At 40.6% G+C, this 23,291-nt stretch overlaps 4 protein-coding genes across 4 annotated transcripts; 1 reads left to right on the forward strand and 3 right to left on the reverse strand.

Moving 5' to 3' along the window:
- Window positions 1–577: 577 nt before the first annotated feature.
- Window positions 578–2,945, forward strand: EAF02_006074 (uncharacterized protein; the record flags this gene model as incomplete). The annotated part of the gene is made up of 4 exons (XM_038902122.1): window positions 578–956; window positions 1,022–2,293; window positions 2,417–2,668; window positions 2,746–2,945. The coding sequence occupies 4 exons, from the start codon at window positions 578–580 to the stop codon at window positions 2,943–2,945; spliced, it is 2,103 nt and encodes a 700-aa protein (XP_038758339.1).
- A 1,976-nt stretch (window positions 2,946–4,921) lies between these two features.
- EAF02_006075 (uncharacterized protein) lies at window positions 4,922–6,154 on the reverse strand (the record flags this gene model as incomplete). The annotated part of the gene is made up of 4 exons (XM_038902123.1): window positions 4,922–5,333; window positions 5,427–5,554; window positions 5,618–5,816; window positions 5,889–6,154. The coding sequence occupies 4 exons, from the start codon at window positions 6,152–6,154 to the stop codon at window positions 4,922–4,924; spliced, it is 1,005 nt and encodes a 334-aa protein (XP_038758340.1).
- Window positions 6,155–13,117: 6,963 nt separating this feature from the next.
- On the reverse strand, window positions 13,118–15,588 carry EAF02_006076 (uncharacterized protein). Its single transcript, XM_038902124.1, has 2 exons — window positions 14,957–15,588; window positions 13,118–14,898 (listed from the first exon to the last, which is right to left on the reverse strand). The coding sequence occupies exons 1-2, from the start codon at window positions 15,062–15,064 to the stop codon at window positions 14,308–14,310; spliced, it is 699 nt and encodes a 232-aa protein (XP_038758341.1). The 5' UTR covers window positions 15,065–15,588; the 3' UTR covers window positions 13,118–14,307.
- Window positions 15,589–19,229: 3,641 nt separating this feature from the next.
- On the reverse strand, window positions 19,230–20,457 carry EAF02_006077 (uncharacterized protein; the record flags this gene model as incomplete). Its single annotated transcript, XM_038902125.1, has 2 exons — window positions 19,230–20,392; window positions 20,442–20,457. The coding sequence occupies 2 exons, from the start codon at window positions 20,455–20,457 to the stop codon at window positions 19,230–19,232; spliced, it is 1,179 nt and encodes a 392-aa protein (XP_038758342.1).
- Window positions 20,458–23,291: the final 2,834 nt, after the last annotated feature.

Raw genomic sequence — 23,291 nt, forward strand, 5'->3', positions numbered from 1 at the left:
AAAGCTAATTCGGCTATTAGAGTTCAGAGCTTAGATGCGGGGATCTACGAAATCTCACTCGGCCGGGGAGCAATGATCATTGATTTACTATTCTCCCCTATAAGCAGCATATCAACTAAGCTTCTTGCAGGTATAGCCATCAGTCCGATGTTATCCGTTGCGAGACCGAGATGAGAAGGTAAGTGGTAGGTAGGTAGGATGTGAGATTTACGTGTGCATGTAAGAATGAGTGAGATAAGTATGTTTTGTTTTGTTTTATTTCTGATGTCACTTTATATTTTCTTTTTCTTTCAGCTCGCAGTTTGAATCTCGATACTCGACTTGTTGATTTACTGGAGACTTTTGTTCGATACTGCAACTGTTGACTTCGAATTGCTCAAAGTAATTTAGTTATTTGAGATAAATTCGTACAATATTTGAGAGTGTATCAGACGATACCTAGGCACATGGGATACAGTTCGTGTAGCTTGAGATCAGAAATACGACAACCTCACATTCGATCGTCAGTACATCTCCATTAATTCTCAGTTCCCTATACCATCAAATTACTATCTAATCAATCAATCCGCAGTCAAAAATGCCCCTCCATCCCCAAGACGAAGTGCAATCTCAATCTCTCTCTGATCCCCAATCCTTCTGGGCGAAACAAGCTTCCCATTTGCACTGGCATAAGCCACCAACCCAAATCCTAACTGTGAAAACAAAGACGTTGAAATCAGGTACTTCGCATAAACATTGGGAATGGTTTGGGGATGGAGAAATAAATACTTGTTACAATTGTGTGGATAGACATGTTTTGGCAGGAAATGGGGAAGAAACGGCGATTATATGGGATAGTCCTGTTACAGGATGTAAGGAGAAGATTAGCTATAAAAATTTGTTGAAGGAGGTGGAAGTTTTCGCGGGGGTTTTGAGAGAGGAGGGGGTAGGGAAGGGGAATATAGTTTTGGTTTACAGTGAGTTTCAAGGACATACGTATGAAATTGACTTATTCGAAGAAACCATAGCTAATCAATTACAGTGCCCATGATTCCCGCAGCTCTCATAGGTACCCTCGCAATATCTCGTCTCGGTGCTATTCATGCCGTCGTATTTGGAGGATTTGCTCCAGCAAGCTTGGCGCAACGAATTGAAGCCTCTAAGCCAGTAGCTATTCTCACAGCCTCTTGTGGAATCGATGGAACAAAACCTCCTCTATCATATCAACCGTTCATCCGAGAAGCCATTGCCCTCTCATCTCATAAACCCAGTAAAACTATTATATGGCAACGCGAACAACTACGATGGGAGAATCCCAATAAGGAAAACGGCGAGAGGAATTGGCAAAGATTAGTCAAAAGTGCTGGTTCCAGAGGAGTCAAAGCAGATTGCGTACCTATAAAGAGTACAGATGGTCTCTATATCATCTATACATCTGGAACAACCGGTTTACCTAAAGGTGTATTACGAGAAGCGGGTGGTCACGCGGTCGGCTTAAATCTATCTATTCGTTATATATTTGGTATTCATGGACCTGGAGATGTAATATTTTGCGCATCCGATATTGGGTGGGTAGTTGGTCACTCATATATTTTATACGCACCACTCTTAGCTGGTGCCACGACTGTCCTCTTTGAGGGAAAACCAGTAGGAACACCGAATGCGGGAACATTTTGGAGGATCATCGATGAATATAAAGTCAATACCCTTTTTACAGCACCAACAGCTCTTCGAGCTATCCGTCGCGACGATCCGGAAAATAAATTATTCAGGGAAATTGGAGAAAAGGGTGGACTTCAGAATTTCCGCGCGTTATTCCTTGCTGGCGAAAGAAGTGAACCGAGTATCGTCAACATGTATCAAGAGCTTCTCACAAAATATGCGGCAAAGGGTGCTAATGTAATTGATAATTGGTGGTCATCGGAATCAGGAAGTCCTATGACCGGAATTGCACTCTCGCCTCAAAGCGCATTATCCCGTACTTATACCCATGGTACCACACCAGTCCTTCCCATCAAGCCTGGGAGTGCTGGTAAACCTCTCCCGGGATTCGATGTCCGCATCGTAGATGATAACGGCAAGGAAGTTCCACGTGGGACAATGGGTAATATCGTTCTTGGGATCCCTTTAGCACCAACAGGATTTAGAACGTTATGGAATGATGAAGAAAGATTCTATAAGGGATATATGAAGCGGTTTGATGGGAAATGGATTGATACGGGAGATGCGGGTGTTATAGATGAAGGAGGTTGGGTTAGTGTAATGAGTCGAAGTGATGATATTATCAATGTGGCAGCTCATCGTTTTAGCACTGGTTTGTCTCTTATTTCTTTCGATCGCCCATCTTGCCTCTTTCAATTGTTTTCTTTTCGCTTCCACAAATATTCGACTTACCTACCATCAACAAATTCATATCAACAAAGCTAATACCACAAAGGTGCAATCGAACAAGCAATCTCAACACATCCCCTCATAACTGAATGCTGCGTAGTCGGTATCCCTGATCCTCTCAAAGGACATATGCCATTTGCATTCATAACACTTTCCACGCCTACTCATCCCGTATCCGCAATTCCACATGCAGACTTGGAGAAAGAAATCCAGGGGCTGGTGAGGAAACAAATCGGGGCGATTGCTAGTCTAGGAGGAATTATTCAGGGGAGAAATATGATTCCTAAAACACGAAGTGGTGAGTTTTTCTCGTCTTAGAGTTGGAAAGGGGATGGGTTGTGAAGTTTGAATGTGACTGACGAGATGGTTTTCTAGGCAAAACTTTAAGGAGGGTTTTGAGGGAATTGTTGGAAAATGAATATCATGGTGAGGGGGGGGAAAGTGTTAATGTTCCGGCGACGATTGAAGATGAGAGTGTAATTGAGGTTGCGAGAGAGAAAGTTAGAGAGTACTTTGAGATTAAGGGGAGAGTAAATGGAAGGGCTAGGAAGGAGATTGAGAGGGCGAAGTTATAGGTTTGTGGTTGGTTATTATATTTTTGTATTTATTGATTTGATGAGATGCGAGTAGTTTTTAATAAATGTATTTATTTGGGATACAAGACGGATGTAATTTACGAACTTACTTTTACAATCACTAAAGTTTAGAGAATAAATTGTCCATGATGAGCTATGATTACCAAATCTCTGGTGACTTTCTAATATTTTAGTCTAGAAAGAAATAAGTTTCACACAGTACCTAGTGAATAGGAGAGACTCTAAAACTAACTACTAGGCGAATCTTCGGCTTTTTGCATATTGATCTAAAGGGAGGGGATGAGATGGGAATATGTATCTCTAACTTTCTTGGAATTTACATAATTGGAAGTGAAAAATTGGGAGAAGATGTTGTTTGGATGTGATATGTGCTGGTGGGATGAAGTTCGATGCTCGATGTTGAGTTGTAGAAAGCGCGCTGAGAGCATTAGGCGTATTAGGTAATCAAACGATTAATACGAGGGCCTGTTTCTAAAGAATACCGACTTTCTGTAAGCGAAAATATCAATCTTGAATAAATTATTGTCTCATATACAAATTAATATAATAATACAACGTTCATTAAAAAACTCCCTATTTTATCGATTTTATAATACTTTATTATCTTCTTAATCTATTAAAAGTATTTCTAATAATTTACATTGAATATTTGATTTATTATTTAATTATTAAAAACTAGAGAATCTTATTATCGATATTTTCTTACTGGTGCACGGACCCGGCATTCAATAAAAACAGGCCCTCGTATAGTCAACTCTATTGTACATAGCTTTTGATAGAATACGCACTACACAGTTGACAGTGCTAATTCTTATTAGGTTGAGCTCCCCTACCTATAAACCATTAAGTTCAATATAAATGCTATTTAGGGCATCATACGGTATTGTTCCGGTCTCGCTTTATTATTTTTTATGTTATCCGGGTCTCAAGTATATACTGTGTTACTATCACAGTTTTTGAATGACAGGATATACTATTCTGACCTCAAAATTATAATCTGCTAAGTAGGTCTTGGAGGAAAGTGTAAATCCAGTCTCAAAAATAATATGTTTAAATTGGTTTCAATCCAAGAAATATGACATTCTGGTCCTAAAATTAATATTTCAAATTAGCGGCAGACAACAAAGAGGTGAATACCTTGAGCATGTCCAAATCCTCATCGTTAGCTGAACTAGACGAAGAGCTCGAGGTTGAGTCTGTATCAGAGCTAGAAGCCTAGAAATCTCTTCGGCTTCGTCGTGCTGTGGCTGGAAGATGGCTTGAAGTTGATGATTCTGATTATGTTGTTCAGCAAGAAGCACCAAATGCCATTGAACGGAATGAAACCATATCTGTACCCACGGAGTATTTTCATGAAGTCTTGTTTCATCTGGATATTGAAACAACTGCGGCAAACCGACGTAGAACATTGTTCGAGCAGGCTTTTCGACGATAAAGAACTCCTGAATCTGAGTAGCTTTTCAGGAGCGTGATCGATTCATAATCAGTAATATCTCGCTTGCAGGGTGAAGGACTTATGCTGTAGGAGCACCTTTTTCACAAATGACCATACTACTTACTTCCAAATGCGTCGATGACTAGCTGTGCTAACAATCCTATTGAAATCCCGTTGAGTTGATTATATTGCAAGCACCATACCATGATCTTCCCTCTAGGCTTTCATGCGTACATGATACTTCGAATCAGCAGGATCATGGGGGAGATATTATTTACTTCTGGGTGAAAGAGCCATAGAGAGGCTTTTCTTGCATTATTTTGAAGTGCCATGATTGGTTCACAGTTTCGTGGTTTACTGAAATTGTCCAGAGCTGTGGCTGGCTCTCGAACGGTCAAATTTGCATCATTATACGAACAGGAATCTCTGGGATGGAAAAGCGGCTCTGAAGTTTCTGTTTTAATCAGATTAAATGGATGGAGGTAATACCAATCTCAAAAATATGTGTATTGACGCCTAACTATTGTGGGTGGAGATCTAGATCCTCGCAAAATACTTCATGAATAATGCATTCGCTCTCAGTACAAGGTTGTTGCGTACGAGATGAGTTACATATTTCGATCTGCATCTTATCAAAGTCCAGGCATTGCTTATAGTCACCACATTCAAACGCAATTCTGGTTTTGGCGCGAGAGAGTTTTCCAAGTGTCGTTTTCTGCAGCAAATTATCGTTCAATGGCAGAACTGAAGGTCGAGAGCCAGTTTGTAACATTGTGACTTGAATTATGGCGTCTCGAGCTGCAATTCGAGGATCGACATCTTGAGGTCCAAAGAAGGGCAAGTACACAACTTCGACTTTCTCTGATTCCGCACCAAGTGGACGGAAGGAAAAGCATATCGCGTAACTCGGTGTCACACCCTCAATTTCAAACCTTTATTTTCGCAAAGTCAGCTTCAATCTTTATCTAGATTAATGAGAGCTGAACAGAGCATGATTGGCAGATGTGATATGAAACCGTACTTACTCTTCGATGGCAGCCTCTAGCTCGTTCGGGAGATGGTTAACACCATTGATGTTCATGGTATCGTTTATTCTCCCTACCAGATGGAGCATTCCAGCTCGATCAATCCTGGCGTGGTCTCCCGTCCTAAACTAGCCATCTGGAGTGAAGGAAGCTGTTGTAGCGGACTTATTGTTGAAATAGCACTTTAATACGTTAGGTCCACGAACTTCAAGAAGGCCAAGTTCGTTTGCTGAGGCCTCGACACTTTCATCGCCAGCCTGAGTGACTGTAACTCGCATCTCTATTCCTGAGATGCAGCGGCTAAGAGAACAGAAATGCTGCGTATTCTGAACATCGTATCTCGGGCAATCGAGATTATAGATAGATCCAACACAGGTTTCTGTCATACCACTATGGCATTGTTAGCTTAGTGGTGTTCTTCCAGTGGTATTTGAGCCCAGAACAAGTTGAAATCCAACTTACAAGGCTGCAGATATCACATTTGGTGGTGCTCCGTATTTTCCTAGATAACGGGCAAGAACGTCACGTGTCTCTATGACATTTAAATCGCCACTGGAGACCAAAAAGCGGAAACGGATTAGGTCTAGGTTGAGATTCGTGTCCAAAATACCTGTGTTCAGCTGTTTCCTCAATTTTCGTAAGAAGAAATACGGTGCAAATGTCCATCCCACACTGCCGATGTGACATGAGATATTCACGCATTTCTCAATGTTGTAGTGAATGAACATTCACCTAAAGAGGTCGAAGACACTAGAGTCGTTAGAACTTTCTGATGGGCAAAACTTCCTACTCCATTTCTTCACTGCATACCCAGATTCAATCTACAGTATAACCTAGAAGATTAAGCTTTCTGCTCACAAGACCTTGATTGTCACGCGTCACTTGAGCGAATAGTCATCAACTTGTGGGCTATCAAGACAGCACGTAGCCACCTAGCTTTCCTGTATCGAACGCTTCATAGTATCGGATTAGGTATATATAATCCTACAAAGTCAAGTTATGCACACCAAAGCAGCCACAGGTGATTTATAGGATGTCTTAAAGTGCTCATCTCCACGTTCGCAAGCCTGTGCCTCAGACTCCCTCGCAAGATCGTGCAAAATTGGAGAAATTCGGAAAAGCGAAGTGTTAACATTTGTTACAGAACTTCATTGGTATTGGTTTCTCTCGGTGACTCGAAGTGATTACTGTTGTCATTTTTAGTAACTTCTTTCTGGAACGACGATCTAATTAGATCTAACTATGTGGGAGCAGCGTGATATAGAGATCACTTTTGAGTCGCTATAAACTGGTTTGAAGGAATTATTTCTGCTAATACTTCGAATGTCAACCAATTGGCTATTTTCACTGATGTGAGTTTCTAGATGACATTTTACTGACTACCACCAAGTATTTTAGGCCTTTAAATTACAGCAAATTTACTGGCAGTGCAATTCAAATACAATGCCATTTTCGCCGAAACGGTTATTATGAAGCCTAATCGAATTGAAACATTATTAAAAATGATCATGTCGACAAAAATGGCATTGCAGTCTTAGCGTATGGAAAGTTGAAAATACCAATAGAGACGGTATTATTCGAGGAGGATATCTCTGTAATATCTATGCGCTTGCATCATGGACTTAGAATCACTAGTATTCATATACGTTCGAAGGCGAGGATATAATCTATTGGGGAATTCCACGATACTTCCGAAATAGATTTCCCGATTCAAGAAAGAAAAGAGAGAATCAGTCGAATTGATGCATAGGGTTCTGGTAGATATCTCAAGGTCATCTTTACTTTTTCACTTCTTCATATCTCTTCGAGGAACATTTATTCTGATACCCTCTTAGATCCACACTACATTAGGTCGATGTCAGTACTTTAGGTTGAAAGGGCAGGATGTATCAACTCATAAAACCTTCCAGCCACCACCTGATCAGTCAGTACGTGGCTACTACTCTCGGTTTTACCCTGTCATTGAAACTTTTGGTATTTTATGGTAAATAAGATGTTGCAAAGACTAATTTTGCAACAAGAAAATATAACATGAAATATTCAACCGCAGGTGTATTAGATGAAGCATTTTGTCCTCTACGCGAACGATAATATTGCTTCCCTCATCAGGCGTAGTGATATGAATGCGCGTCGAGCATTATCTGATTTCTCTCGCCCACGTCTTCGGAGATCATCTGTGCAAGAGTCATTGTTCCTCGATCTTGATATTTACAGTCTTGTGAAAGAAGGGCATGACTTGCAATCTCTCGCTTCGTCCTAAAGTAAACGAGAACATGATTCGTACTGGATGTTCGTGGTTCTTGTGCTCCTCAAGGCAACCTGCGCCGAAAACGTCGATTTACCAGCGTGGTTGAATGGTGCTAGCAGAGAACCTGGACCCTCACTTCTTCAGATGTTTGGTCGAAGTATTGTCACTATTCTTCGTAACAAGAATCTCAAACTCTCCATTATCTCCCATCACCAAGCTTTCCATCGGGTGGGATTGGCATGGTAATACACTCCTTAGAACTTCATCAGAGCGTGCCTCACAGCACACATGATTAGATGCCTTTTTCACGTCCGATGATATCCTCGCATTCCTCGCATTACCATCTTTGAAAGAATTTAAATGCACTTCCAGTCCATTATTTCACGACCGAAATTTGATCACGTACCCATCTCGACCTATCGTACGGTCGCAAATCACAACCCTGTTTCTTGATGGCAGTGTCACCAATGTCACTCTCATGTACACCATCTTGAAGCAATTCATCTGTCTTGAGAGTTTTACCTACAGACAGTCCTTCGATGATAAACCCCCTGTAGCATTGGAGAAGGTTGTCGAAGCTTTGCCTGGGTCGAAATCTTGTATGAGATTTTTTGAGATTTTGAGCCTCTATCATCCATTGCTCGTGTAATCACAGGGCATGCTTCAACGATTGAGATGCCCTAAGTCCTCTGACACGGACTCTTGTTTTTTCGCGCCTGCGCTTGATCTCTCGTCTCAAGAAGCTTCCCTTCGCAATTTGTTTCGTTAAACGAAATATCGAATCTAAAATTGGTCAAACATATAGTTACCAACGATCTTTGTCATTACTAACTACGCATAGAGTTATATTACTACATACAGTGATCTTGACGCTCGTCTCCGAACCCTGGTTCAAAGGGGGCAGTCTGAAATCAATACAGCCCGCGTGAGGGGCCCCGCGCCGCGACCTGCCACGCTGTTCAGACTCCTCGAGTCTGCGAAGTCAAGGAAAGGGCGGATTACGTATTATTTGAAGTTTTATAGGTGGATTTGTAGGTGGTGAGCAATGATGTGGGGGTAGGCCTAAACCTAAACGCTGTCCCAGATCCACAATCGCAAGATTGAAGACTAAGAATCGCCAACATAGGTAACACCCAACCTCCCATCTTGGTACTGCATCAGATGGTAAGCGTCGTCTTGCAATTCAACATTTTGGTTCCGGGAAGTATTGAGGTCTGTGGTTTCTGTGGAGTATAGCGTGGAAGATGCCATGGCAGAGATACATTTGTTTTCGGTCCATTTATCGATATTTATATGTCAAATGAATAATGTGGAGACCATGCTTAGCGATTATTAGGGGTACTGTCTTTTGTTTGGACGGGGAATCATCGACAATGATCGGGGAACACAAAAACAAATCGTTGCCGATAAGGAGGGTTTGAGTATGGGCTAGGTCAATCCTCACCCAGCCGTGTTCTGGGTGATAAGCCTTAAGAAATGAGAGCCACTACATCACAGGCTTCTTGACGGACTCGAGAATCCAAGCGGAGCTGGTTGAGGTATCTCTCGTCGAATCATAGAACAGTTGCCGCGGATCGTAGCAATAGGATACCGAGTTCTGCAGGAAATGTAGGTAATATATGAAAAGTGTCCTGTATGAAACTTACTAGATATCTCAGATAGTGGTACCGGTAACAGCGATACCGATGCATCAACCTCTGCATGTGAGATTGAGCAATATTCATCTCTTTAACTTGTGGGGGAGAAGGTAAATTAATGAAAAAGTTTCTTGGATTCATGTTATCTTACACCGATATTAAATAGGGGATCGATTTTCTGTTATCTTTCAGGAAGTAGTTGTGGCACACGCTCTGCTTTGGCATCCATTAAAACTACCCCTTGTGACATCGGCTATTTGTCTCAATGTGTATCGTGCCCATTTGAGTATTAGAACTTTGGATCAGTTACCATTTCTAGAGCGTAAAGAAAGTCTAGAGGTGGGGGGGGTAGATTATGGAACAAACAGGGGAGGGGAAGGGTAGGCGTATCTTTCTCGGATAGCAAGGCCTATTTTTGGCACTTTGACGCAGGATCGCTATTGTACGGGCGTGGATATAGAACAACGTTCAAGCCAACCCCTATTTTGGATCAGGAAACAAAGGCGGCTCGCCTTACATTTCCTTGATACTTGGGTGTCCAGCTAATTCTTTCCATATCGCTTATCGTTCATGTCACAAATACCCTCGTCCATTCAAAGTATGTTTTCTGCTGTGAATATTGGGGAAGATGGACCAGAGGAAGGACCTAATGGCTGTTGTGATTCTTTCTATCGAGCATAAAGGTTCTCTATTAAAGACAATTCTAACACGTTGACAATTAAATTTCATAATATTCTAGGCGTAGTTTCTCTATGGCAAAGTAGTAAAGTCTCCTTACCCATCGCTAGAAGAGCTTGATGTACATTTTCCCTACCTAGGTGTACTGTCTCAGGCCTTGCGATTAGATCAACTCGAAAAACAAAGGCGTTTTAAAGAAGCACAAGATGTTTTCGAGCTTCTTATGCTTGTTTCCGGTCATCTATATCCCTCGACGTAATTGCTATACTTCGCATGTTGCAGAGAAGTGAACTATCTTCTTCATTCTATCTATCTATTCCTTTTAAGCGATTGCACAGTCCTGCGAGATAATCAAAATCTAAACCACCATGAAGACATCCCTAATCTAGCGTACCGACTACAGCACAAATACAATATGCTAGATCTGCTCTCTCAGCATTCGAGGGAGGGTTGCTATTTTGAAACCTACTCATTTTGATAGATTTTTCAACGAGATTGTTGCGAAAGTATTCGTATATGGATATATCGCTGCAGGGTTATGATCGTGAAAGTAAGATTGTAAAAGAAGGGTCCTAAGTAAGATATCATATGCAAGTGTTTTATATTCCTGTACGTCGGGCATTCAATAGATCCAATAGAATAGCTGGACCCAACTTGATAGATTTTAGATGTTACTCTGCCTCTGATTATCTGATTTGGGGGCGGGAAGAGGTGCGGCTGGATATTTGTGGTCAGTATTTGTGTTTGTATGGTTTATATATAATTATAGATTTAAATCCTCTATAATCCACAATTCACCATCTACAATCCATTTCACACTTTTCAATTTCTCACACACACACCCATATCTCTATAAAAACAACCACAATAACAATAACTATACCTCATACACATCTCTATTAGCCCATCTACTACGTAATACATTACAATATAACATCTCTCTTCAGCATCCATAAACCCATCCCCTCCTTTTTTCTTTTCTTTTCTTTTCGCTTCCCTTCCCTCCCCCTTTCTATAATGTACATCTACTCCACTCCTCTTCCCTTTTACCACTGTACTTAATTTCCCAAGAGGGTAATATCACATAATATAACCATTATTTCATATATATCATATCCCGCATCCTCATTCTGACCCCTACCCCCTATCCCCTACCCTCAAACTTCAAATTTCAACGCTACAACATTCCCAACTTCCACACATCATCATCATAAATATCCTCACCTTCTTCATCTCTTCATCTCTCCATCTTCTTGTCAAGAATACTATACAACTATCCCAGCAATATAATCCAATTCTTTTTGTCTGACTCGTTTTTGATTAAATCGATCTTGGATTATTCGGTTTTGTGTTTTTTCTGTTGAGTTTGGTCTATCTTATGGAGTGTCAGATTAAATATCAGTTCAGATTAAATCAGATCGAGTTTATCAATCCAATCCAAATCCAACTCACCTCACACTCAAAACCCTCAAACACCTCAACAGCTAAACAAATCTCCATACAATAGTAGTACAATACCTCTCCTTTCTCTCCTCTCCTCTCATCTTTCCCTTCTTTCCTTCTTCTCATCTCCCTCCTCATCTTCCCCTTCTCCTTCTCTCTCCTTCATTTCCACACATATTAATCTAACCCATAAAAGTATATAAATATATAACTCCTATTTTTACCCTTTATATTATACTATATTCTACTTTTTTTATTCTATTTTATTTTATTTTATTTTATTTTATTTTATTTTATTTTATTTATTTATTTTATTTTATTTTATTTTATTTTATTTTATTTTATTTTATTTTATTTTATTTTATTTTATTTTATTTTATTTTATTTTATTTTATTTTATTTTATTTTATTTTATTTTATTTTATTTTATTTTATTTTATTTTATTTATTTTATTCTACTTTATTCTATTTCCTTTCCTTCACTCCTTAAATTCTCCTCTCCTCTATAATACACACATACACATACACACATATATCTCTTCCCTCTTCTCAATATTTCAACTTTTCTATACCATTCCATCCACATCACCCTCCCCTTTCATCTATTTTTTCATTTTCTTATTATATCCCCTTCCCACTCTCTTTCCTTTCAGGAAATACTATTCATAACTATCTATATCAACCTCATTAAAATATTACATATATCTGAGTATAGATATTCCTCCTTCCTCTTCCTCTTTCTATCCTCAATTTCTCAATTTCCCAATTTCCCAATACCACCCACATCCCTCTCCCTCACCTTTCCCCTTCTCCCCTTCTCCCCACCCCTTTCCTCTTCTCACAGCCAGACATCCCCTCGATCACCATCACTACCTCATTATCCGCATTCACATCCTCTCCCTTCCCCTCTTTATACCCCCTTCCACCCAACCTTTGTTTTTTCCCAAAATCCACTCCCAAGAAATCCCATAACCACTTCATTCTCACTCTATTTCCTTGATTCTCTAATCGCTACTGTTCCTTTTGCTAAATCTCCCTCTCTATAATCTTTTCACTCCTATCTTCCATCTTCCCATATGCCCTATATTTTCCCTACTATTCTCATTCCCTAATCCTATAATCTTATCTTCCTATCTTCCTCTCCCTATACCACTCCATTCATATTTATATGCCTCTCCCCTTCTACACCTTCTCCCTCCTCTCCCTCTTCCCCCCTTCCCCCCTTCTCCCCTTCTCCCCTTCTCCTCATCCCCAATCCCACACCACACCACACCACCCCACCACCACATCCCACTAAACCCCTAACCCCCATCCTCTCCCCCTCCCCCCCCCCCCCCAAAAAAGAAGAAAACAGATTAAAATACCCTACTTCCCACCACACTACTTCCCTTCCCTTCCCTTCCCTTAGTATCCCCTCCCACACCACACCACACTTTGCCATATTCGACTGAACTTAAACTCAACTTAATTCAACTCCCTAATACAGAACCAATCTAGATGAGATTCCAGAAATGCATAGATATATATATCTATACCAACTACCATATATCCTCCATTTAATACCAGGACCTTGCCAAGGACAGAGTCATTATCTAAATGAAGGAAGAGAGAAGGCTCACTCACCCACCCACTCACTCACAACCACACACAATCACTCACAAAATCATCAAAAAATCATAAACTAGTCTTATTAATTTTTTTCAATATTTCAATTCCATTGATTCTCAATCCTATCCCATCTGCCCATTCCATTATTCCCAACTACACAATTCGCATTGTACGTAGTCAAGTAACTAATTAGTGAATTCCACTTTCCAGTCCATCCTACGTATAGTATAGACAGTACACTCCCACCACCCAACCTTATCCTACTCAAGAATTTTCCCATGCATCCAGTACGGTATAGATGTCATCTCCAATCCTCCACCCTCCATCCATTCTCAACCAATCTACCACGTTCATTTCCTCCCCATCTCATTCCCTCTTCCTTTCAACGTCCCTCTCATCTCCCAGGATTGCGTGAAGCATGACAAATAGATTAGGTAAAGGACTCAAGTAATACCCCAATCCCTTTGAAAAGACAAAGAACCAACCACCCAGCTCCCTAACAGTGAAATCAAGGCAACCAAAGTTTTAGTTAACAAGCATGATTTTCATAAACATATCAATATCAATGCTTACTCCCATCACAACCAAAACGACCAAAATATCAAGTATAACATGAACGTCATGAAAGCCCAGCCTTTGAAATATGAACAGATGACAATTCCATGTTACGTGACTGAAATCGGAAAAGGGGAACATTTTCGTCATAAATGATGAGAGCGAAAAAGCAGAAAGAAGAAGAGTAAGAAGAGTAAAGAAGGGTCATATCAAGATCAAAATCCAAAAGAAGCACATCGCATTTAGGAGAAAAGATGATCATCTCATTTGGAAATAAATCGCCATCTCGATTTCGTTGCGCCATAGACACCAAAAAGTAAAGTTATCGTTTTAAAGCGTATTTAACAAATTCGAGAGGAAATTCTTTCCTAATATAATATGTAGTGACGTATGTGACAAGGTGTCGATATTGAGATCGAATGGGGTTATTTTCCAAGAAAAAAATATTCATGAAAACGCCGTATGCCACTCTTTTTGGTACTCCATTCGCCGACCCAGCTAGGAATTTGATTGAGCAAACGCTGTCGAGGGAAGATGGTAGAGAGGTCTTGCTGAAAACGTAAAGGGGGAAGAGTGAGGTTCATAAATTGCGGGTGTTAAAAAAAGAGGCATTGAGCCAAAGGAATGTCGTAAACGTCGTTGATAATCCATGCGAAAATAAAAAAAGCTTTGAGCTCAAAATATATCTTGAAGTGTGAGGAGATGGAATTTCTCATAGAATAACACAAGGTCCCTTCTTCTTGGGGCGATATTTTCTGGATTCATCTCGAACCATTCCATTGTCCATGGTGTTAGCACGGGGACTCTTTCCAGTACCCGAAGCTGAAGATCTCTGCTGACGCTGTCTGCGAAGTTGTCGTACTACATCATAGAATGCCTTTTCGACATTAACACAATTCTTCGCTGATGCTTCAACAAATTCGCAGCCCAACTCTCGCGCCAATGCATGACCTTCCTGTGTGGATACCTCACGTTCCGTAACTCTGTCGCATTTGTTTCCCACAAGCATAATCGGTACGGGTTCCGAAGGCGAGATGGGTGATATGGGAGAACCGGGATATATGGGAGAGGAGGAAGATGATTCCTTTACTCGTTGAATTTGATTGTGAAATCTTTGAATGCGCGTAAAGGATGATCTCGATGATATACTGTAAACCAAAACGAAACCTTCACCATCACGAATCCATTGATCTCTTAACGCAGTATATTCTTCTTGACCGGCAGTATCGAGGACTTCCAACATGCATGATTGACCGTCTATGGCGACTTGTTTTCGATATGAATCTTCGATTGTAGGATCGTACTATGGCAAAGTAAGCATGTGATAATAATCAATCGAAAGGGCAGGTGGGATAACTTACGGTCTCGACGAAATGCTGTAATGTTAATTGAATTGTCAAAGCAGTTTTACCCACACCTCCATCACCAAGTACCACCAATTTGTACAAGACCATTTGTTTGGAAGACATCTTTGAAGACGGAGCTTTGGCTTCTTTGTGACCTTCGTTTGTGACGTATCGTATTGAAGTTATATCGAGAACGAAGGATGAATTGGGAAGGAGATAAGACTATGGACTATGGACTATTGAGTGGTATGGAGTGAAAGACAATAGGATGTAGACGGGAGGGTACGGTAGGATGTAGAATTGAGATTTTGGACGTTAGACTGGAGACTGTAGAGCATAGACTAGATCTGTTGAAGTAATAAATGAGGGAGGCAAGGTAAGTGGGTTGTTGGTATGTTGGGTGTGGTTTGGAAGAAAACAATTCGTCAAAAGATGCAAGATCCTTTAATTCTTTTTGCTGTGCTGTGCTGTGCTGTCTGACTGTCGGTGGGAAAGATAGATTTGGGTAGGTATGGGTTTTACTTTGGTCCTGGGCTGCAAGTGGAGATTCCTTTCTGGTCTGGTCTGGGAGGTACTGGAGTGGAAGTGGGTATGAAAAGAGAAGCTCGGACTTCTTTCCGCGTTATTAGTATGTGATGGATTATGTGGGAATATATGTTGTGTTTATATATGGACGTTTATATTCAATATATATACCTAGATAGGTATATATCTAGGTATATATATGCCAATCTGAAGAGTTGATGGGATTTATACGTTGGAGGATTTTGATAGGGTTGAAAACTAGCTCCCTCAGTACCTAGGTAGATGGAGAGAAGTAGGTAGGTAGTAGGTACCTAGGTAGGTAAGATCTTATTATCATCTCCCGTCTAGTGGGTAAGAAATAGTAATCATAAGCTGCCAAGATAGAGAAGAGGTAACAATCAATCCCATTACACTTTTTACTCTCCTACCCTTCACTCCAGTACATACTCAATCATTCAATGCAATAGGTTCATCAACTGACGACGACGACGATGATATAAGAGAAGTTGACCTACCTTAGGCCTTAGTTGACCTCTTTTGCCGCTACCCGTTATTTTTCTCACGAATTGCTTTTGCTTTCCCTTGTGGGATGTGAAGCTACCGGCCGTATCAAGGGAATACGAGTAGGGTATGTTTTGCTTTTCTTTGGATGAATAATAATGAAAGGAAATCCATCCAGCCAGTGCTTTTGTTCTCAATCCCAATGGGTGTTTTCCCCATTTAAGATTTTTCTTCTTGTTGGTTTTTTTTGTTTGTTTGGGTGTTGATCAAGGGTTCTATTCCGCTTTGGATGAAGTGGAGTGATCACAGCAAGAGTAGGGTATGCAGATATGTATGTAGGTGCTCTGGAGTCTGTAGATGTACGATACCCAGGTAGGTAGCTGGAGACACTTAATGGCCGAGACTGCGAGACTGCGAGATTGATGGATTGATGGATTGGGATGGTAGATTGGTAGATTGGTAGATTGGGATGATATCAAAAATTGGATTTCATTTTATTCTACTACCAAGGTCCTCTTCTTACTACCTAGTACTTACTACTTACTACGTCCCTTACTCCTCTTAGATAGCTAGGTAGGTATAGATATAACTTACTAAAGAATTCTTCTTCTTCTTCTTTCCCCTAGAACCACAATCACCTTCTTTTGACTTTCACCACACATTGAAAGGATCCATATATATACAGGTGCTCACGTCCTCACACACTCACTTCGCCATCCTCACCATAAACCCTTTCCCCTTCCACAACTTCCACTCACCCCCACTATTACCGACAAGAAATGCACCATGAAGCTAGGTACCCAGGTCATCAAGAAACAAATCAAACTGCGTAAACACCATACTGAGCCACACTCTAGAAAGCCCTGGAGATTCTCTGTAGAAGAAACATGGTATCAATTTGTACGTTTCGATTGATTTGCCGACGAATCGTCTTCAACTTCGCTTCGGATCTGCAGATGTAGGTATGTGGGAAAAGCCGATGTGATTTGATTTGATATGATATGATGAGGCAATCTTGTTGTTTGCCGGTACCAGAGAATCATTTGATGGATGGGATGGGATAGTATTGACTTCTCAGCATAAAATATCAGCTATATATATCCCAACCCCAACCCCAACAACTGAATGAAGCCGGATGTGGAATTGCAGGTGTAGATGGGATAGGATGGATGGAGAAAATAGAAACCTAATAGGCACCTAGCCGATGTATCTGGGTAGATGTGTTTTTGATTACCGATACTTTATATATTATTATTGGAGAATACAAGTATCGGGCAGAGAAGAGATTCAACACTATATATTACCTACTTAGTAGTAATCGAGTAGGAACTTTCAGATTCCCATTGCACCCCCTCCTATATCCTCCACACCTGGGCATGCAGAGAAAGGATATGTAGATCAAGGCAGCGATCATCTAGAGCTCATTTCCTCTTCTGTTCGTTGAGATGTTGATTGATTGATTGATTGTGGGTTTGATCATGTTGATAGATGTTGATGTTAATTCAAATCCTCCATTGATTAATCAATTCATTCCATCATTCCATCACTTATTACTTGGGTATAATTGTAAGTCTTACATCGCACTGATCAATATCTACAATATCCACCTACCTAGACAATACCATACTAACCCATTCATCCATCCATCCACCTCCTCCTCCATTTTCTACCTACTAGGTGCCTACTATCTACATACCTACCTAGTATTTATTAAATCTCTCTCTTTCTCTCTCTCTCTCCCAAAAAATCCGGTAGCGAGAACCCCAATTTCCAATTCCCAATTTCCCAAGTTCCAAAGAACCCCCCAAGAACCACCAACCACTCCCGTCCTGCAAATTGCGAATTGCGAATTGCAAACCACTAATAAACTCCCTCCCTCCCTACCTACCTAGTACCTACCTATTACCTATGACCCTCTACGAGTATTTCCAAAACGAATGCATAAAACACATGAATAACATTTCCCAAGCCTTCCTTGGATTACCTACATATCTACGATACATATCTACATATCTATATTACAATTAACAAGGTAGACCTCGGTAGATCTAGACCTAGGTAGGTATCTACCTAGATACCTAGGTCCCAAGACCAGACAAGATATTATGCTATATTATGCTATATACACCAACTATACCACGCTATACCACACCACGCTATACCACACCACGCTATACCACACCACGCTATACCATACCATCCCATCCCATCCCATCCTATGCACCGCCATACCTACCTAGTAGATACCTACCTACAATACTCCTCCTATCCTCTAGAGCACACACAGTACGGACAAACGGCGTTCATTCAATATAATCATCAAACATTCGCACTCTAGGGGATACCATGCTATACCTACCTAGTATACATACATAGTACTCTCAACTCAAATAATTCGATACTCCTACCAACCAACCTACCATCCTACCTACATAAAAGTATCACACCCCTCAAATTACCTACGAATCCATAACAGATAACAGATAACAAATACCAAATCATCAATTCAAGTATGTATCTACCGCTTGAACATTTCAAGACGGATTTCCGTGAGGAATTACCATTTCACTTTCTTCCCATCCCATTCCCTCCCTTTGCCTCCCGCAGTATCACATATATCATTCTCAACATACATTATACAATATACAATATACAATATACAATATACAATATACAATATACAATATACAATATACAATATACAATACATATACAATATACAATATACATATACAATATACAATATACAATATACAATATACAATATACAATATACAATATACAATATACAATATACAATATACAATATCAATATACAACATACAATATACAACCCACCTCTTCCTACTCTGAAAAATAAACTAGGTACTCGCACATCCTATAATAAAACATCACATACACAATTCTATCATCCCACTCCATTTTCACATCTCCTAAAATGGTTGAATAGATTCATTGGTATTGACCATCATCTATGAAATCTTTAGAAATAGGTAGGTAGTTAAGCAAGTACCAAGATAGGATGATCTAAAAAACATATCCCTAGAAAAATAGAAAAAATAAAAAAAGATCATTGCCAATCATAAAATACCCCCCTTGAACACCCTACCACACCAGTTGTGAACCATCAAAATGGGGATCCGCCCCCTCCAAGTGTATAGAGGGTTGAAAGAAACAAGTAAACCAAATCGTAACCAGAAGGGTGACCTCCTATATCAAAATGCCTTCCCAAAAGAAATGTTTCCTGTCAAAAGATGACCCTCTATTCCTTTACTTCATGTTGGTCTGAGAATACATCTCCGTGCGACTTTTTCGTTGCATCTTGTGTCATGGCTGATAAACTAGCATCCGATTTTCGACCTGTGTTGGGAGGATCACTAAAAGGTCCTTGAGGTGTGATTGGCGTGCCATCTTCGATTAAAGTGATAGCATTAGAGTCTCGGGGAAATAATGATGATGGGACTCCTGTCGCTTTTGTAGGCTCAGGTGAAGTTGCTTTTGATAAGGTAGAGTTCACTCGAATGACTTGTGGTTTGGTCATTGTCGCAGCACTAGCAGCATTCAAGAATGTACTGCCTACAGAGAATGCTGGGCTAGGGGGGTTTTCAGAGTATTTTTTGAAATCAACGCTTGGAACTGGAGGGGTGATGGTGCCACCAGATGAACTTCCTCCCGCTTTGTTGACACTGACAACAGCTGCTTTTCCTCGAATGACTGTCTGAGCTGGAACTGGTGACACAATAGCTTGTTTTCCGTATATAGTAGATGCCACACTATTTCGTGCGTACGAGTTCCGTTCACCAATTCCACTAATTCCACTGTATGTTGAGTCACGTAGATCTCCTGGCATGAAGAAATGTTCTTGCTCATATCTTGGCGATCCAGATGAGTTTGATAAAGCAATTGGGATCGGAGGAACTGGAGGAACAAGAAGACCTGGAGTGGATGGAGTGGATCTGTTGGTAACACCTGGGATGTATGCGATTTGAATGATGTTCGATGCTCGTGTAAGCACTGTAGATGCAATTGATCCAACGGTATGTGTAGAAGCTCTTGCGTCCCTTCGCATTGCAAAATCTTTCTCTCCATTGGCTTGCTCTTGGTTCTCTATCCAGTCATCTTGCTCGAATTGTTGTCGCTTCGTCTTGATGCAGAACCTCCATACGAGATAAGTAACGGCTGCGACCGCTAGGACTCCTCCGATGACTCCTCCCGCAATAGCGCCTGCATTTGGACCGGATTTCGTTGATGAAGATGAACTAACAGTCGTCGAAGGTGCAGCAGAAGAAGCCACACACACTGTCTGTTGACATGCTGTACAAGTGGGTGGGACGAGGGAACAAATCTCATCATCGGCACAACTCGGACATGCCGGACTGGCTCCATCGCATTCAACACATCTTCGAAAAAGAGTAGGGAAGGATGCTGCAATTGATTAGCAACAAATTGTTACCTTTCGAGGAGTATCACCTACATTCGTAATACGCCATCTTTCCCAACACTAACTGCGATAAATTGTCGTGCCGTATGGAATAAATTGAGAGTGAAACAGTCAAGGTTGGTTTGGGATAGATCGAGGAGATCGAAAGGTGTTGGTAATTGAAGGCTTGGCCTGTATATAGTTGTTGGTGAAAGGCAACAGAAGAGAGCCGGCTCGAGAAAGGTGAGTGGTGGGAAAATAAAATAAAATATCGAATTGGGTATAAGCTATGAGAGCAGTGAAATGAAAAATCGTAAAAGTAAAGATGAATTGATCGAAACTCAAATGGTTAATGCCGGCGCTGAAAGAACGAGGTGATACAGTGACGATACGATACGGTCGCGAGATCAAGTTGGAAAGTAAAGTAGGCAAGATTTAAAACGAATGTTGGTTTGAGCGAACTCTTATTATTGCGGTCGTAAACAAGGTCGATTACGACTCCATCTACATTGACGACTGAAATCTAGACCGACGATGAGGGGAATTAAACGGTCGTACTGGTAGTCGTGATGATCATTTGCGATGAAAAGTGATGGTGTAGATGAGATTGGGTTGAATTGATGGAGATCAATCTATCATTAGTAAGTAGCACATTGTGTGTTCGACGAGTAGTTGGTTAGGAATTAAAGAAGCAAACTCAGGCAGATTTTCTTTGCATTTGGCGGTTGAGGGCGAGAATAGCGAGGAAAAATGGATCTAATTTACTTTTGGCTTAGAGTGCTGGGGGAGGTAGGGGGGCTAGGCTTGATGGTTTGATAGGCTTGTCAAGTGTATGGGAATGGGAAGGGGAATGAATGGGTTCTCCTTCATAAGAGGGATGGAATATATGGGATATATGGGACGCCCTGTGTCATTACGCTTGGTGCCAGGGGAAGAGGGAGAGTTATTACAAAATGTGAAGGAAAAACCTAATCTCCAAATGTTTTATGCAAAACTCTTCAGTTAGGATTGGCAAATCATATATCAGATGAAACGGAAAAACGTTAGTGAATGTTGTCTAGGTAACATATGATTGTATTGTTGTATATATACCTAGGTATATGAACGAGCCATAGATTTTGAAGGAAGTTCAAGAACCCTTCTTGCATGGTCGAAATTTGAGCAATGGTATGTATCATGGTGTAGTTTCCATTGAGGTCAATAGAGGTATCACCGTCTCTGTTGCTATGCCATTTAATATCTATTCACACCATGCCATGTCTAGAGCTAGCTACTCAGGTACATACCTAGATATCACTTGCTCTCTTGCTTCAATCAGCATCAATGTCAACCTCATAATAATAGGTAGAGAGAGATCTTTGATTGCTCTGGTCTGATACAGTGAGAGTAAATTATATTGAGGAAGCATACGCAGTCTGTGTTCAAAGAAATCTATAACCGTTGGCAAATTATACGGATAATTTTAATCATATCCCTTGCGGCCCGCGTCTTGGTATTGTAGATCAATAGTTCTGGAATTTCAGATCTTAATATCTACAATTAGCAAACAACAAGTCGGTTGGAAAGGTCTGCGGTTCTATCGTACTACCTAGAACCTAGAGTATCGATGTTTGTAAGATTCGTGTGAATTTTGGAAGAATGAAACATCACAGACGTACAAGAGGTACCTGAACTTCTCGAACAAGAGATCAGACGTTTTCAGGAGTCATTGACGTATTAATGCTTCGGCATTGCTATTGATAATGTATGGATTTGTCAAGTGGAAATTGAATGAAGGTTGTTTTCTCCCAAACTCTGAAGCAGCTAATGAATGCTTAAAGGGTGCTTCGGTAAAATTTACCATTAGACAACAGTAACCCGTGCGGGTTGACGAGAAATTGCAAAACACTGGATTTTCAATAATTTAGTAAGGATGTCCGCTCATATTGGATGCCCAGCACTCCATAGGCATTCTCAAGGCATTCTCGTAATCTTCTTCATTTTTGGTCATCACGTAAAGCAGAATTTTCATTCTACCGAGTTGCGTGGATGAGCAGTGGCACCTTAAAACCCAGGCCACATTTTCCCCTGAATTTTAGTTGCCGTTGAATTGGCTTTTGAGTTCTCCTTCCTTACCCGCTGTTAGGATGTTTCCACTTTATACCTGTAGATGAAGCATCATTCATCATGAATGAGATATAAGCAGTCAGTGAACAAACATGGAATGAAGCTGTTGTCAACATCCACAACACTACGTACTGACAGTCTGCAGCTAAATACCCTACTGTGTCCACCATTTTGGTTGTATCCATATCCATATCCTTATCCTTATCCTTATTAGACTTTCATTCCCACGGTCCACAAATTCAGGAACTTTCCTTGGTCCGTCTAGTATTTTACCCCATTTAATTAGCTTCTTCTAGAATAGTACAGAGTCTATTAATAGACAGAGTAATACCTGACATTCGGAAACTAGCCGCGGCGGTGGCGCTGAATAATGTACGAATTAACTTTGTCAGACGCTGCCAACGACTTGTTTGTTTGGATGCTAGAGAGCAATGATGACTTCTTTGAACTTATAGTGAAGTTTAAGAACAAGACCTTGTGTATGATTGATGACCACTCCTCCCCAATGAGAAAAGCCCTTTATATTATACGATGATGTACAAGACTTGTGATGTGGTTGATCCAACATTTCATAGGCAGGTGAGCTATAACAGCTGAAACCGAAGCGCAAAAACAGCCAATGATCTCAAATGATTATCAGACCAAAACGCTGGTTAAAGGGGTTAAGCCTGTACTCCATAACATTGCACTCTGTAGACGCGACTTTTCCAAGGAGGTAGTTAATATTACACGACATGCCATATGCCATATGCCATGAATTCGTTGTGAAGCACGAATTAGTGAAGCGGCAAAGAGAAG

This window comes from Botrytis sinoallii, assembly GCF_014898435.1.
Source record: "Botrytis sinoallii strain Bc 23 chromosome Unknown BSIN_009, whole genome shotgun sequence".
In the NCBI taxonomy this organism is placed as follows: domain Eukaryota; kingdom Fungi; phylum Ascomycota; class Leotiomycetes; order Helotiales; family Sclerotiniaceae; genus Botrytis; species Botrytis sinoallii.